Source organism: Populus trichocarpa, chromosome 18 (genome assembly GCF_000002775.5).
Source record: "Populus trichocarpa isolate Nisqually-1 chromosome 18, P.trichocarpa_v4.1, whole genome shotgun sequence".
NCBI lineage: Eukaryota > Viridiplantae > Streptophyta > Magnoliopsida > Malpighiales > Salicaceae > Populus > Populus trichocarpa.
The window spans coordinates 3,086,454-3,102,799 of NC_037302.2; the positions used below are offsets into that span (position 1 = coordinate 3,086,454).

Sequence of the window (16,346 nt, forward strand, 5' to 3'; positions counted from 1 at the left end):
TGTAATTTAATTATCCAACAATTCATGTTAATCATGCTGATTTTTTTTTTATATATATAGGAGAGAGATACAGAGAGAGAGAGAGAGAGAGAGAGAGAGATATGGTAGAGGTATTCCCAGCTATACATTGAGCTATACTAAATTTTGTAAATGAAAAAAAAAAAATTTAGTTCACATTAAACTCTTTGATAGCCAGGAGGTTAATCTCGAAACTTCTTCACCTAACTTTTTATCTAGTTTAGATTTTGAATTAAATTGTTTGGTAATTGTCCCGACATGATATAATGGACTTGATCGGTTCAAAAACAAGTTAAGCGATCAATAGAAAAGCAATTTTGGCTTTTAATAAAAATTTCAAGATAACATAATGTTTTCAAAAAAATATTGAGACAATAACTTATTGGATCAATTCAGGTTTCACGACTAACTAGTCAAACTCGCAACCTGAATCATGGACTCTACTAGATTTAAAAAAAAATAGATGATTTTTTATTTAATTATATGAAAGTAATGTCGAGATATTTATTTGAGACTATGATAATTTTATAGAAAGTAAATCAAAATAAATTTTAAAACTCGATTTCTAATCAACTGAAGTTGACTAGCCAACCATGATCTTGGTCATGGGTTCCACCTAGTTTAAAAAAAAATTAAAATTATTTTATTTAATTATAAGCTAACAAAGATTGACATTTGAAAAATTAAGCACTGAGCAAATATTGAGCCATTTGCTTAAGAACACAATAACCATATAGAAGCGAACTTAAATAAATTATAAAATTCAATTCTTAATCAACTTGAGGTAACATGCCAAATATGCGATTCGAGGGATGAACTCCACTAGGTTTAATAACTTTGTTAATTTTAAAACTACTTTTTGTTTATTTGTATGAAAAAATAGATACTCGTAAAATTGAGCATTAATCAAATATAGGAGTGTTTCTTTGACACAATGAAAAACCTATAAATATCAAACTGAAACAAATTATGTAGCCCAATTCAAAATTAAGAAAAAATTAAAGGATAAAATTGTAAAAAAAAAAATTAGCAAGAAAAATCAATCAAGACTTGGTTTTAAAAAATAAAATTAAAAAAAAAGTTAGGTTTATAGACGTAGTTGGCCTATCGTGCTTGGACCTTTAAAAAAAGGCTAGGCACATAGGCTAGGGGCAACACTCTCGTTTGTGATTTCTTTTAATTTTTTTTTAAAATTTATTTTTTATTGTTTTTTTTAAATACAGTAAACTACGTGTCATTTTTTGTTCCAAATGATAGCTATAAAATTAAACAACCTACTCTAAAAGGTTAAAAATTCAATTTTCACCTTTAAAACACATAAAAAAAACATAATAGGAACTCAAAAAACCCATTTCTACTATTAAATCACTATGTCAACAACTAAAAAATAAATGATCAACTCGATTCAAAAACATCTATGAGATTTGATCTACTTTTTCAGTTTTCAGGAAAATAAAATAAAATAAAGATTTAAATAGAACTTTCATCGTCAAATAGAGTTTACTGAGATTAATAAGAGTTTTGTCCTTGAAAAATAGTTGTTTGTCTACATTCTTCTTTGTTTTTCACCATAATCTGACTCTCTAACTATAATTTTTTATTATAATTATGTAGGAACCACGGTTGGGAAGATTATTTGCAATCTGGTTAGGTTGAGTCGGTAAATCAGTGGGAGAAGGAACCATGGGAGGGGAGAGACTATTTGCAGTTTTGATAGGTTGAGCTGGTAAATCAGTGGGAGAAGGACCAAACCGAAATTTATAAAATAGTAAGAGGGTATAACTGTAGTTTATCCTTTCTATATAAATCTCCGCCGGCAAAATTCATACGCTAGCATTGACTTTTCCTTTGGAATCCAGTCACATGAAGTCACCAACACTGCACTTTAAAACACTAATCATTACCATCAACCTACGATCAAGCCGCAGTTTGAAGAAACTCTCTCACTAGTTTGTGGTCCCATGGCTTCTCTTTCAACTTCTCTGCCAAAACCCAGTTTTCAACACCCAAATACTAGCATAAATCTGCCTGATCACTTGCATAATTCGTGTCTTGTACCGAGAAATCTTTCATTTCAAAGACTTGGGTTGATTTCACAACAGGGGTTGTTTGGGAAAGTGAAGATTGCTAGATGCTCTCATCAAGCTGAAGCTTTGGTTGGTAAGTTGTGTTCTTTGAAAAGTCAACCAGTCACCATGCCATGTGATCCTTTACTGGCTTCCTTAGATTTCAATTTCTACTCTACAAATCATAGAATGTAAAGACTAGTGAGAAATTTAATACTAATGTCTTTACTTTGCGGTGACAGATTCTAATACTCAAATCTCTGATGTTCCAATCCTAACCTGCTCAGAGGTTCGTCTTCTCTCTCTCTTTTTCTTTTTTTAAAAAATAAACGGTTCACTGTACTGTACTGCTAAATATGAGTAGATTTTAAATTGTGCTATGGAGAGAGATTGGTCAAAACTGATAAGTCCTTGAAGCGATGCTATAATAGTGAATAAAAGTTGCATAGTTTTGTTGATCTGGGCTTAATTTGGTGTTAGTGGAGGACATTTCTGTTTTATATTGAAGATTAAAGGTCAAGATGTATTCCTTAATTGCTTAGAAACTTTTTTGGTCTGATTCCATTTTGGTGCAATGGGAGAAGGGGAAGGCTTGGTTAAATGCCATTTATATATATGTTTTTGAAGGCTTTTGAAAGGCTAAAGAAAAACCGAGAAAATCAGAAAGGAAAGCAGCAATTCTTGGCCATGTACTCTAGCATTTTTGGAGGAATAACAACAGATACATCAGCTATGGTGATACCTTTGGATGACCACATGGTCCACAGGGGACATGGTGTCTTTGATACTGCTGCAATAGTAGATGGGTTGGTATAATTTACTTTTCAGATGGATTACCCTTTCTTCTTGAATAGTCTAATACTATTATAGACAATTCGAAGTTTTTTTGTTATTCATAAATAGGGATAGTGTTATGCTGTTTGCATCCATTGAACTACCAAGACCTGTAAACGAATTTCATGTTTCTAAGTCTATTGTTATACTACCAATGCTCCAAAAGCTCAAATAGCGAAGCACAGGCATAATATTATGTTTAAGTTTCTAAGGATTCAATTTGACAATGTCTTACAGTTACAGTATAAACAGTTCTTGGCTCCACTAATTCAACTCTTGAATCTATTGTATCTGTCAAGCTTGATTCACATTTTAAATGGTTGCAAGCTCTTGAAGTTTAGCAGGAAACAGTACAATTTCCGAGTTCTTTAATATTCCTTTAAAATGGATTTTGTGCAACCCTACAGCCCTTCTGATATAGCTGGGTGGATTTTTAACCTCATCGTATTTCAAGCATATTATTTTACCTCCCTGTTTCATATGATTCTTCGAACATTTTCTGCAATGCATATGATGGAAAGGACAAGAAAATTAAACTGTATTGGCAACTGAAAAAAGGAAAACATGCGCTGATATGTTGATGAATCATTGATATTTCCATGTGAACAAGTATTCCTCTCTTAGCTTTCAATCCAGTATTAATTGCGCATCTGTTACCACATCTCAGGCACTTATATGAATTCGACCAACACCTTGATCGTATATTAAGGTCAGCATCCTTGGCCAAAATTAATCTCCCTTTTGATAGGGAAAATATAAGGAGAATTCTCATACAAACAGTGAGTGCTTCAAAGTGCAAGACAGGATCACTAAGATACTGGCTCTCGGCAGGACCTGGTGATTTCCAACTATCTCCGTCTGACTGCCATCAGCCAGCTCTTTATGCCATTGTAATCCAAGATAAGTCTCCACATGATTCAAGAGGCATCAAGGTAGTAACTTCATCAGTCCCAATAAAACCCCCGCAATTTGCCACCGTGAAAAGTGTAAATTACCTTCCCAATGCACTTTCAAAGATGGAAGCAGAAGAGAATGATGCATATGCATCTATTTGGCTGGATAATGATGGATTCGTTGCTGAAGGGCCCAGCATGAATGTGGCATTTGTTACCAAGGAAAAAGACCTTCTGATGCCCGCCTTTGACAAAATTTTGAGTGGGTGCACGGCTAAGAGAGTTTTGACACTAGCAGAGGGACTGGTAAAGGAGGGTAAACTCCATGGAATAAAGATTGATGATGTGACTGTAGAGGAAGGAAAGAAAGCAGATGAGATGATGCTTATTGGCAGTGGAGTACTTGTTCGCCCTGCGGTGCAGTGGGACAATCAGGTCATTGGTGATGGTAAGAAACTTCTCTGCAATAAACTATGCATCCTTCAAGCTGAATTTTACATGCAAGCATGATGCTAGGTTGATATTGAGCCAACATGGCTTTCAGAACCTTATAAAATTGATCGAAATTTTTACTTGCTTCTCTTCAATTCAAAGTACAAAGCAAGGGTGCTTTTCATTAAATCAATAGGATGCCATCCATTGTGGGTGGCTCTTTAGCCATGATGAAAGCACGTGCATGACTGTTTTCTTGTTGCTGAGTTTGCTTTTTGTATGGCCGAAACTTTGGTACATCCACTGTACCATAAATCTTCCATTGGAGGTCCCTTTCGAAGCTCACAAATGCTAAATTCACAGAAGCACATGACTGGAAAACTTTGGTAAATGATTGTACTATATTGTCTCCCTCTTTGCACTGCCTTGCCACTTATTTTTCACTCGAAGTGCGCTGCATTTCATTCTGTCCCTTATGCGAGCCATTTTCCAAAAATTTATATTTCGGGTGGAACCTTATCATATTTGAAAACCAATGCAGTTGGAAACTTATCATTTTCCTAAAATTTATATTTTGGCGTGCATTCATTTGTAGGCAAAGAAGGACCCATAACTCGGGCTCTCTTGGCTCTTATACTAGAGGACATGAAATCAGGCCCCCCTGCAGTCCGAGTGCCGGTCCCTTGACTCCACTATTTCTTCCTTTCTTTGGCGCTGCAAAGTGGGACTTCAACGACAAATTACTGCTGCTTTCCTTTCACAGGCTGTGGAGCTTGATGTAGGAGCTACATATTTTTCTGTGTACAAGCTAAACCTATCTTCTGTAACAAAATAAATTGATTCGAATTGCTTATTCAGTGCTCACTATCTCCAGTGGAGAGTGAAGGCATCTGATGTAGCTGTATAGTTTGGTGGATTCAGCGTCAAAATTTCAAAACTGCAATTTACAGTCAGCTTCAAATTACATTTCAAAGAAATACATCCATATCTTCCCCCTTTCCTTGTTATCAAAGAAGGTAAAGGGTACATTATGGTGCAGTGCTAAGGTTTTCTTTCATCCTGCAAAATGACCTGCAGTGGATATACTTGCTTACTGTAAGATAATCAGAGGATCTAGATCACTTGAAAAACATAATTAAATGGATTTTTTTAAAGAAATTACAAGTGGGGCGAGTCATTCTCATGAAAATATAGAAAACAGGGTAAATCTGTCTCCAATCCTACCTGCTCTTGCCGAAAGAATGTCCTTGATCATAACCACCTCGTTGGGGGCTCTGCTGTATGTGCATGTCCAGCTAAATTGCTGGAACTCCTCCATAAATAAGCTCCATAACAAGGCATCTAATAAAATAATGTACGGCTATGGAAGTGGTACTGATGAATCAGAGAAACAGACAAAGGTTGCATCAACACATGGTGGACGCTTGTGCCTGAAAGCTAATGAGTGGAGCATCTAGTCACAGGCCTCAAATTTCCAGTATAGTTCCAGGCCATTGCCTTGCAAGAGGAGATATGCTTCTTTCATGCGTCGGAAGATGCCATTGTTTTTTTTTTTTTTTTTGAGCAGAAAAGATGTCATTATCATGTCAGGCTATTATTTAATGAGGTCTGATGGCAGGAGACTTTCTTGTCCGTTGAGACTTGAGATTGCAAAGCAGTCTGACTGGGAGCAGGGGACCTTTATATTTCTTTAATCATAAGACGAAAGACTTTATTTCATATTGTTTCATCGTTGTTCTTTGACAAATGATAATTTTCGTTTAGCGATTACTTTTATGCATTTTCAATTAAAAATCATTATTACAAAAACATTACCAAATATACTTTTAGTTTAGTTGATAACTTGACAAGTGCATTTTCTTTTGTATGTTAACATTCAAAATTAAAATTCCAAAACAAGTCAAGAAAAAATTATTATTATTATTACCAATGTCAAAAAGCAGGAATTTTTTTTAAAAAAATAACATAATTATAAGAAATTTTTTTAAAAAATAAGACAATTTGAAAAAGTTTTGAGAAATTAACATAGTTTAAAGATAAGTGTTATTCTGTATCGTGTTTTTATTATATCCGTGATTCAAAATCATAATTTTAATAAAAATCATGATTCAGAATCACAAGCTTGATAATTTAATTAGAAATTCATTGTTTTTTTTTTATTTATTAACATAGATATTCAGGTCAATTTAAACACACTTCAACTAATTTTTTATGAGTCCTGAAATTACAATCATGTAAAGTTTAGTGATTATCATATTAATAATTATAGAACTTGAATATAAGAACTGATAAATTCATCGTTGATGATACATTCAATGCCTTGTGTTGCAAAATGACAAGAATAGTTACCATTTGGTCCTTTGTCTTTCACAATCATCCCTGCACGAAGCAACCTCAAAATCAAAACGGATTTTTATGGCTATGACGGGGTTGGTGTTGCTACCATTGCTATTACTATTGGTGGTGAAGGAGATTAATAGGATATTTTTTATTCTAAAATATATTAAAATAATATTTTTTTTATTTTTTAAAATTATTTTTAATATCAATACATTAAAATAATTTAAAAACATCAAAAATATATTAATTTAAAATATATTATTAAAAAAGATTTGATTAATATAAACCAGCCAAAATTGAACGCATTGGAAACCACGCTTGGGTCTGCATATTATCACTCTGAAATCAAATCAAATCAAATCATTCATTCTTTTTTAACCTTTTAAATCTTATCCCTTTTCTCTAAATAGTCATTTTTTCACTAATTTCCCTTCCTATACCGTTTCCCAACTTTAAATTTCCTCGTGATTTCGATAGTGTTTATTTATTATTATTTTTCTTTACAGTAATAGTAATTATTTTTAAAGTATTTGTATTAGAAATATATTAAAATGATATTTTATTTTTATTTTTTAAAATTTATTTTTAATATCAACACATCAAAACAAATTAAAAACACAAAAAAAATTAATTTTAAAAAAAAATTCAAACTCTCACAAAAAAAATAGGTCAGAACTCAATGCCAAACGTCCCGTCACAGTGTTTTTTTAAAAGTAATTTTTTAAAATATTAAATTTTTAATATTTTTAAATTATTTTGATACGTTAATATAAAAAATTATTTTAAAAAGTTATTTATTTTATTTTAATATATTTATAAATCAAAATACTTTAAAAAATAAAAATTTATTTATTACTTCATGCTCGATGTTATAATATGCTGTCATTTAACAGCATGCAACTCTCATCAACATGCAGCAGGTGGCTGCTTTCACAACAGCCCAAAACCCCGTGGAAATCACCGCATAAACGATAAAAAAAACACCGTTAGATTGTGAATGGTCGGCCGATCAACGCGGCATCTAAAGAATAAGCGTATTATAGCCCCTATATATATATATATATTAAGAATATTCCATTTCAGTCTCTATTATATGATAATTCTTTATTTAACCATCTAATTTACAATATGTTTTAATTTAACCTTTGACTGCTAGATAGTTATCATTCAATTTACTGAAAAACCCACATAGAAATATAATAAACATTGAGATATTAAAAAAAAAATACAAGAAACTAAATAACTTAAAACACCTCAAAAATAAAAAAATAAAAAAATAAAAATTATCAAGTAGACTCAAATGGATTCTTGTCTTTATAGTTAAAAAAAAATTATCGTCTCTATTTTCTATTATATTTGATACTCCGTTACCAAACAAAGTTTTGTTTATATCTCTAATTCTATCTTGTTTTTTCTATTTGTTTCTTTTATGTTTTAAAATAATAGCTAAATGTTTTCTACGTTGTACCTTACTAGATGAGAGTTTCATGGACATGCTTTGAATAATAATATTTTTTTTATTCATATATTATACTAAATCATTGAATCATTATATTATATAACATGATTTTTGTTATAAATAATTTTAGTTAACGAGTAGTAGAAATTCAATATAATTGTAAACTAGTGAAATTAAAAAATCTAAATGATGTCCAATAGTCTAAAATCTAATATAATACACCTTGTGTATGGAACACAAAACACAATTTCCAAATAATTTTTATTTTATTTTGAGCGTGTTTGGCAGTGTGGTTGCGAGTGCTTTTCAACTAACTTTTCGTGCCAAAATGCATGCCAATGATGTTTTTTCATTTTTTAAAAATTATTTTTGACATTAGCACATCAAAACGATCCAAAACGTACAAACCATATTAAATTTTAATAATAATAAAAAATTTAAATTTTTTGGGAACGCCGCCGCAACCGCGTTTCCAAACGTTCCCTTTATCACTAAATCACACATAACAACTAATGTGATTAAGCCTGCTTATTATTATTATTATTATTATTGTTTGTTTTCAAATTCAAAGATTTTGGGAAAAATTATGACATATATGAAAAATGGAAAGAAAAAAATGCAAGAAAAATAAGAAAAAAAATGAAAAATCCTTTGTTTAACATTATATGGAATGGACATAAATTGCATTAAATTTCTCTTTAGTACCATAATAATTGGATTAATAATAGGAAGTTTAAAACAAGGACCCGAATCGGAATATTATAAGATCTTGCAGGGTCATAATGTAGTTTACCTCCACTAAATTATGTCACCGCTTCCCACGCGTGTCATCATCTTAATGGTCAGCCATTTTTAAAACCCACCTCCCAAATAATTAAATTGAAAAACTGGAAAAATACAAAACAAAAATAAGGAAAATTTAAAAAAGAAAACAATTATACAAAAATAAAATAAAATAAAATAAAACAAACTATTTTATTTGTTTTTTCTGTTAGAGAGAAACTTTCAAGAGAGAAACCTTTCGATTAAGAAATGATCTAGAGAGATAGAGAGAAGGGGGGAAACACCTAACAGAGAGAGAGTGCGTTAGGTTATTTACCGGAATTTAGGCGCCGGAATTGAGTAGCGATCTCGTCAGGAAAGTGGTTTCCGGTGGAAGGAATTTTGAAAAAAAAAAACAGAAAAAGCAGAGATGGTGAATGCTATGGTGGAAAGAGCCACGAGCGACATGCTGATCGGGCCTGATTGGGCTATGAATATCGAGATCTGTGATATATGCAATCGCGACCCTTCGTATGCGCCGCACTTGATTCTTCTCTCTTTATTTCTCTTTTAAGTTTTTTTTTTGTAATTCATTGCTTTTTTTCCTAGTTTGTTGCTGCTTTGGATAATTTATTTTCTCCGTTCGATAATTTGCTACGACTCAAGTGAATTTGATCGAACAGTCAATTCTGATTAATTGACGAGAAAGTCTATATATTTTGAATTGTGTGATAATTTTTTAAGGCTTGTTAATGTCTCTTGTTTTATATTCATTTTTAATAAATTAAAAAAGCCTGCTTCTTCTCAATCTAAATGTAGGTTTTATGGATTTAGCTAGGTTTTGGCTATGCTAAACACTAAGAACTTGTTAAGATTGCTTAAGTTTGGAAGTTTTTGGTTTGGTTTGGATTATCAGGCAAGCGAAGGATGTTGTCAAGGGAATAAAGAAGAAACTTGGTAGTAGGAATTCAAAAGTTCAGCTACTTTCCCTAACAGTAAGCTTCGCGACGCCTTGATATCAGTTATACTTTATTCGGTTTTTGTGATACAAGTGCAATATAGTTTTTAGCATGCTGGTTTCATCAGGGTTCTGCTTACCATTTTTTATTTTCTAAAAGGGTAACTGGATTAATGCTAGGTTTTATCGGGAGAGAGTTGTGTGTTTTAGAATATGAGCAAGTGCAGTGGCAATCCAGTGTACAAATTTGTCAATTTCTTAAGTAGGGTATTATGGTGTGTTTGATTGAGGTAGAAAGGTGAGATCTGATTGTATTGGGCGAATTCAGGTTTGGTCTGAGATTCATTTTGTTTTTTTGACTTGGTATGATATTGGAAAATGAAGTCAAACTAGCTTGTATACTGTAATTCTCTTTTTGAGAGTGGTGGTTTGGCCAAGTATAGAAGCTAGTAAATTTATCTTGGCTGCTATTAATTTAGTATAAATTGTACGCCCCTGTTTTATCAAAGAGTAACTCTGTCACTTTTCTTGTCATTTCTTAACATCTCTGTTTCCAGAGGACTAAGTTTGTTTCAATTTTGGTCTGGGCGCTTCTAGCTGTTAGAAACGATTATAAAGAACTGTGGGGACATTGTACATATGCATGTGGCAGAGAAAGATCTTCTTCATGAGATGGTCAGAATAGCTAAGAAAAAGGTAAGACTGTTTTGGACAATTTGGTTGCTAACCCATCTTGTAATTTTATCCTTTTGTAAAAATTGTTCATAGTTTTTGATATGCTTAATTGTAGCCTGACCTTCATGTCAAAGAGAAGATATTGGTTCTGGTCGATACTTGGCAAGAAGCTTTTGGTGGTGCAAGGGCAAGATATCCGCAATATTATGCTGCATACCAAGAGTTGTTGGTGCGTCTCCTTTGATGTTCCTTTCAGCCATATTGATTCTAGTTTGCATAGCTGAACAATTTGTTGTTCATTTCATTATGAATCATTAAACAAGCATGGCTTTTCCATTTCATTGCCAATATTCTGTTGCACAAGCACTCCCAATTATCATAATGTGGCCTGTTTGGTTTGCGTCTCTAAGTGAATTACTCTATATCAGCGTGCTGGGGCAGTATTCCCTCCCAGGTCTGAGAGGTCCACACCTCTATTCACACCTCCACAAACACAGCCTTTGTCATCGTATCCTCAAAATCTGCGCAATATTGAGTATCCACAAGGAGCAGCTGAATCTCCAGCAGAGTCAGAGTTCCCAACCTTGAGGTATGTTCTAAATATCCAACTTTTGTTAGGATATTTAGAACATGAACTAGTCGTTCATTCTGCTTAGTCATGGTGGTTGCATTACATTTATTTTATCCCTTGTGATGTGGTTGTATTCAGTGATTATTTAAGATGTGTGTTTTGTTTTAATTTGAAGTTCTTTTCGCTAGCTTGACAGAAATTCAAAATGCTCGGGGTATAATGGATGTTCTATCAGAGATGCTAAATGCATTAGATCCAAGGAACAAAGAGGTACAGATACATTTCCAATCCCTGGGTAGTTAAAAACTTGTGGTGGGCTAGCTTAAAGTCAACAAATTTTCAATTTGATTTTGGTGCAGATATTTGTTCTTAAATGTATAAATTGCAATCAAGCACTTTAACTTCTCACACTCACATGTAAACTAGTTCTATGAGAATCAAGATCTTAAGCTCATCTTCAATTCTTAAACTGGTACATTTCCAATCCCTGGGTAGTTAAAAACTTATTGCGGGCTAGCTTAAAGTCAACAAATTTTCATTTTGATTTTGGTGCAGATATTAGTTCTTAAATGTATAAATTGCATGTTATCAAGCGCTTAAACTTCTTATACTCAGATGTAAACTAGTTCTATTTGAATCAAGATTCTTAAACTCGTCTTCAATTCAATTCTTAAACTGGTAATTTTTTCTTCTCAATTTGCAGGGGATTAGGCAGGAGGTTATTGTTGACCTAGTGGATCAATGCCGTACATACAAGCAAAGAGTGGTACATCTTGTTAATTCAACCACGTAAGTTCCATTCCTCCCTTTTCTTATTTTGTTTCCTTCTATAATGTTTGGCAGTTCGTCCTAGTTTTGAAATTGCTCTTGTCATGGATTTCCATAGCAATTGGGGTCAATTAGGATAAGATAACAGCGAAATCCTTCTTAAGATTAAATAATAAATAGTCCCAGTAACGGTGAAGTGGAAAATAGTATAAATCCTAAATAATATTTCCAAAACCGTGTAAATTTCTAAATTAATAGAATTATAAATCAACAGCCAACAAATCTTTGTTTACTTTATCAGGGTGAGGAGGGCATTAGAGTCAGGTTTGTTTAAGTGTTTGGCAGGATTCTGATGTCCTGGAGTCGCAAATCTATTTTTTGAATCTAAGGAGGACATGATAACTTCTGAACTTAATGGCATGATGTGATGTTTTGTTGTGAGATAATGACTGAACTGATGCTGAGCGGGTTTGCATAGGTCTCACTGCATTAAGTAAATCTTCATGAGTGGGGCAAGATGCCTGTCAGTGGTTGTGCCTGTTATTGCCAAATCAACATTGGAGTGACTATCTAGTTCACCAGATTAGTCATTTGCATAACAAATAGAATGAGATGAGGTGGTTCTGAATATTGGGTTTTTGAACCCGCTATCTCTATCAAATGCAAGGTTGAATTCTGTTGACATATTTCGCATGGTAATTTGAACTGTCTTTTTCAGGGATGAATCACTACTGTGTCAAGGATTAGCATTGAATGATGACTTGCAGCGAGTACTTGCCAGGCACGAATCCATTTCTTCAGGAACTCCTGTTCCAGTCCAGGATGAAAAACTGAAAGCTGAATCTAGTGGAGCACTTGTAGATATTGGTGCTCCTCTAGTTGATACTGGAGATAATAAGGGCAAACAGCCTGATGGGGGGTAAGCAAATTTATTCGAACTGTTCCATATCTATAGAAATTGACCAGATCAGCAGTATGAATTATACATGAATTGATGGCCTTAATTAAAGTGTTTTGATGGCGTAAGCTCTCATCCAATCATGTTGGTTGTTTGTTGATGATGTGTTGTCATCTTATTGCCAAAGTTTTTGTTATTTTTATTTTCTTTGTGTTGGAAGTGCATTGTCTGTTATGCTAGGCTTTTAGGATTATGTGTTTGTGGTTGTGAGGTTGAGCTTCCCTGGGACAGGTTATGAGTCTGGTTAGATGTATTGTGCTACTTGCCTGCTAAAATTAACCAATGATTTTGAGGATATTGAATTCATAACTCGAAGAATTACTTATGGAGTAACACATTTGATAATCATTTGACAGCCTTCAGATTAGTTTGTGAAACATAAGGTTCCAACCAACACCCCCCAAGAAAAAGAATCAGTGTTGGCATGAAATTCTGAACTGGTCAAGTCAAAATGGTGTATGAAAATTGTTTAATATTTTTTGAATTTATAACTCAAAGTTGAAGCTGAAAGTTTAGACTTGTAAAATTCTATTTTGAGATTTATATTATTTGAGCCGTGAGTGAATTTTTCTGCAGATCAACCTCAAATTCTAGTGCAGGGGCTCAAACACTAAACCAGTTGTTGCTCCCTGCACCTCCTGCAACTAATGCTCCAACTACTCCGGCAGCAGCCAATACCAAAGTGGACCTGTTGAGTGGTGATGATTATAACTCACCAAAGGCCGAGACTTCTCTGGCTCTTGTTCCTGTTGGAGAAGCACAGGCAACCACACCTCTGTCACAGCAGAATGCACTTGTTCTTTTTGACATGTTTTCTGATGGTAACAATGCTCCAAATGCAGTCAATATGCAGGCTACCAATCTTGCTGGACCAACCAATTCTTTGACTCCACAATTCCAACAGCAACAGAATTTTCAAACACCAGATGCTGGTGTTTACAGGAATGGAAATGCCCCTAATATGGGATCACCACGATATCAGCAGTCAGTATACATGCAAGCCTCTGGTCCTGCATGGAATGGACATCTTCCCCAGCAGCAACAGCAGCCGGCCTCACCTGTTTATGGTAGGCACGCCTCTATTTTCAAATTAATTTTTGTTCATGTGAAATAAAAATCCTTATTCTTGGCTTTTAAGACTCTTAGTTTTGCTTGTTTTAGTGAATAAGGTTTATTGTGTACTACTATTGCATTAAAATTCATGAAGCTTTGACCTTGGGATGTTTAAAGGTGCTCAAAATGGTGGATCACTGCCTCCACCTCCTTGGGAAGCTCAGCCAGCAGACGCAAGCCCAGTGACAGGCGCTCAATACCCTCAATCAATGCAAGTTACTCAGATGGCTGTCACGCATTCACAACCACTGCCTAGTGGTATGCACCCTCAAGGGCCTCAACCAGGGGGTAATGAACAGGTGGGTATGTACATGCAGCCAATCACAACCGGCCATTTGCCTGCAGTTAATAATCACAGTGCACCAAGCAATCAGTTTTTAGGCATGAATCCTCATGCAATGCAGGGAGGGCAGTATATGGGTATGTATCCACAACCAATGCAAGCTGGGCCGATGGCCTCTATGTATCCTCAACAAATGTACGGCAACCAAATGGCTGGATATGGGTATGGTTTGCAGCAAGGGACGCAGTACCTTGAACAGCGAATGAATGGAGTATCTGTTAGAGATGACAATGGCCTGAGAAACTCATCTTACCAGGTCTCAACAACTCCTTATGTGCCGTCTGGTAAGCCTTCCAAGCCAGAGGATAAGCTATTTGGAGACCTAGTAGATATTTCAAAATTCAAGCCAGGAAAATCCACTCCTGGGAGAGCTGGTGGCTTGTGATAACATGATTGGTTGCATTTTTATTTTAAATATTTTTCTTCACTAAGTTGCTTCTTCTTTTCCATTTCCCCCCCTTAATTTCAATATATATGTTCATTTGGTCTCTTTCGGGTCCCTTATTTGGGTTTTGTTTGGAAATCATGTACATTCTTTGTAGAGAGAGAAAAAAAAAAAAAACTGATGCTCTCAATCAGGTTGAATCTATGAGTCTGGATTTTTTTTCAACAGTTTTTAATTGGACATCTTCTTGAGTTGAGGGCTCGTGTGAATATTTATTACCCTTCGGCTTCCAGACTGACAAGGTTGATTCTTCAGTCACCTCACGGACTGCTGTGTACTGTTCTCTTGATTATCCCGAGGGTGGAACAAGGAAGTACGGACTGGTTAAGAGACTATGAGACTGTCACATTATTTGCATCTTGTAACTTGTCCTGGCAATTGATGTTTGAGATAGCTGTAATGATTGATTTTTAAAGTGATATTAAAATAATATTTTTTTTATTTTAAAAAATTTATTAAAAACTTCAGTTGAAATGTTACAAAAACACCCTCTAGCTGAAACCCTGCAATAAGCAATGGAGAATGAAAAACAGTTCTAGAGTTCAACGCATTTTGTAGCTAATTTTAAGGAGGTTCCACATTTTATTTGTTGGCCTTTGGTATTCTATATGGCAACATTTTAAAGATATGATTGTAAGATTTAGGATTTCGCCTTGGAGATTTTAGCTCCATTCTGGATAGAGTGCAATAGGGATTTTTTAATTTAGACTTGCAAGATTTCAAAAAGGAAGGACTATTCTTATTGTATAACTTCTACCGTCAAATAAAATAAAATAAAATAAAACAGGGATTTATATTTGAGATTTAAGAGTTTGAAGCAATCTCTTATTGTATAAAGCGAAGTCTATTGAACCACCTAACAAATAAAATAAAAAAAATTAAAAGATTAAAAAAGAAAAATACAAAATATCTACTAATTTTAGTAGAAGACTGGCTCGTTTGCCCGCACTATGCCGCAGGTCATAGCAAAAATATTTTTTAGCACAAAAAAAATGTATAGGAATTGGTAACATGTCTTCTAAAAATAGAAATAAATTTTAACCATGAATTGAATGATATTTCGATCTAATACTGAGATGGAAAAATATTTGATCCACTTGGGTTAATTTAGGTTGACTTACAAAACTTATGGGTATAATCTTGAAAAGACAAATTGAAAAACTCAATTCTGAATTAACTTAATATTGAAGAAAAATATAGTGAACTTGAGTCAACCAAACAAACTCGCGAATAAAGTTATACACGTCATCAAATTCAATATATTTTTTATCCCGGAAATTATTTTTCATTTAATTATAAAACAATAAAGCACATGATATTTTTTTTGTATGAAACAATATGTTTCTCAAAGTAAAAAAACCGTGATAGGCATGTGGGGTTGAGATAGCAAAGGTAGATCTTTGACAACAAATGATGAAATTGTATTTTTTTTAAAAATTGAGGGATAGAAAAAGCATTAAACAAAAAATAAAAACAAATAACACCCCGGATGTCATGAATTAACCCATTAAACCTACTACCCAGATAATAGACTCAATTGGGTTCAATGGTTTGTTTTATCTATTCCTTTTGAACCAATTGGAAAAAAAAAGAGCCTAAACGTGTGGGCCTTACAACCTAGCCCGCACGTTTGGGCCTGTCTTTTTTATTTTTTAAAGGGGTGTCTGACTTGTTGTTTGCTCTTAAAAAAAAATAGCAGACGACACGTTGT

At 33.8% G+C, this 16,346-nt stretch overlaps 2 protein-coding genes across 4 annotated transcripts; both read left to right on the top strand.

The window, feature by feature from the left end:
- Positions 1 to 1,856: 1,856 nt before the first annotated feature.
- LOC7462938 (D-amino-acid transaminase, chloroplastic) lies at positions 1,857 to 5,220 on the top strand. The gene is made up of 5 exons (XM_002324776.4): positions 1,857 to 2,178; positions 2,327 to 2,373; positions 2,712 to 2,890; positions 3,586 to 4,259; positions 4,839 to 5,220. The coding sequence occupies exons 1-5, from the start codon at positions 1,980 to 1,982 to the stop codon at positions 4,928 to 4,930; spliced, it is 1,191 nt and encodes a 396-aa protein (XP_002324812.2). The 5' UTR covers positions 1,857 to 1,979; the 3' UTR covers positions 4,931 to 5,220.
- Positions 5,221 to 9,022: 3,802 nt separating this feature from the next.
- On the top strand, positions 9,023 to 14,826 carry LOC7462937 (TOM1-like protein 9). 3 transcript variants are annotated; one of them, XM_002324775.4, is made up of 10 exons: positions 9,024 to 9,335; positions 9,721 to 9,799; positions 10,360 to 10,458; positions 10,553 to 10,666; positions 10,866 to 11,026; positions 11,197 to 11,278; positions 11,712 to 11,797; positions 12,495 to 12,695; positions 13,311 to 13,801; positions 13,965 to 14,826. In XM_002324775.4, exons 1-10 carry the CDS (start codon positions 9,235 to 9,237, stop codon positions 14,573 to 14,575), a joined length of 2,025 nt encoding a protein of 674 aa, XP_002324811.3. In that variant the 5' UTR covers positions 9,024 to 9,234; the 3' UTR covers positions 14,576 to 14,826. The 3 variants fall into 3 exon arrangements, with proteins under 3 accessions (XP_024446143.2, XP_002324811.3, XP_024446144.2); XM_024590376.2 differs by having other exon boundaries at positions 9,317 to 9,335; positions 10,320 to 10,458; XM_024590375.2 differs by lacking the exon at positions 9,721 to 9,799 and having other exon boundaries at positions 9,023 to 9,335.
- The last annotated feature ends 1,520 nt before the right edge of the window (positions 14,827 to 16,346 follow it).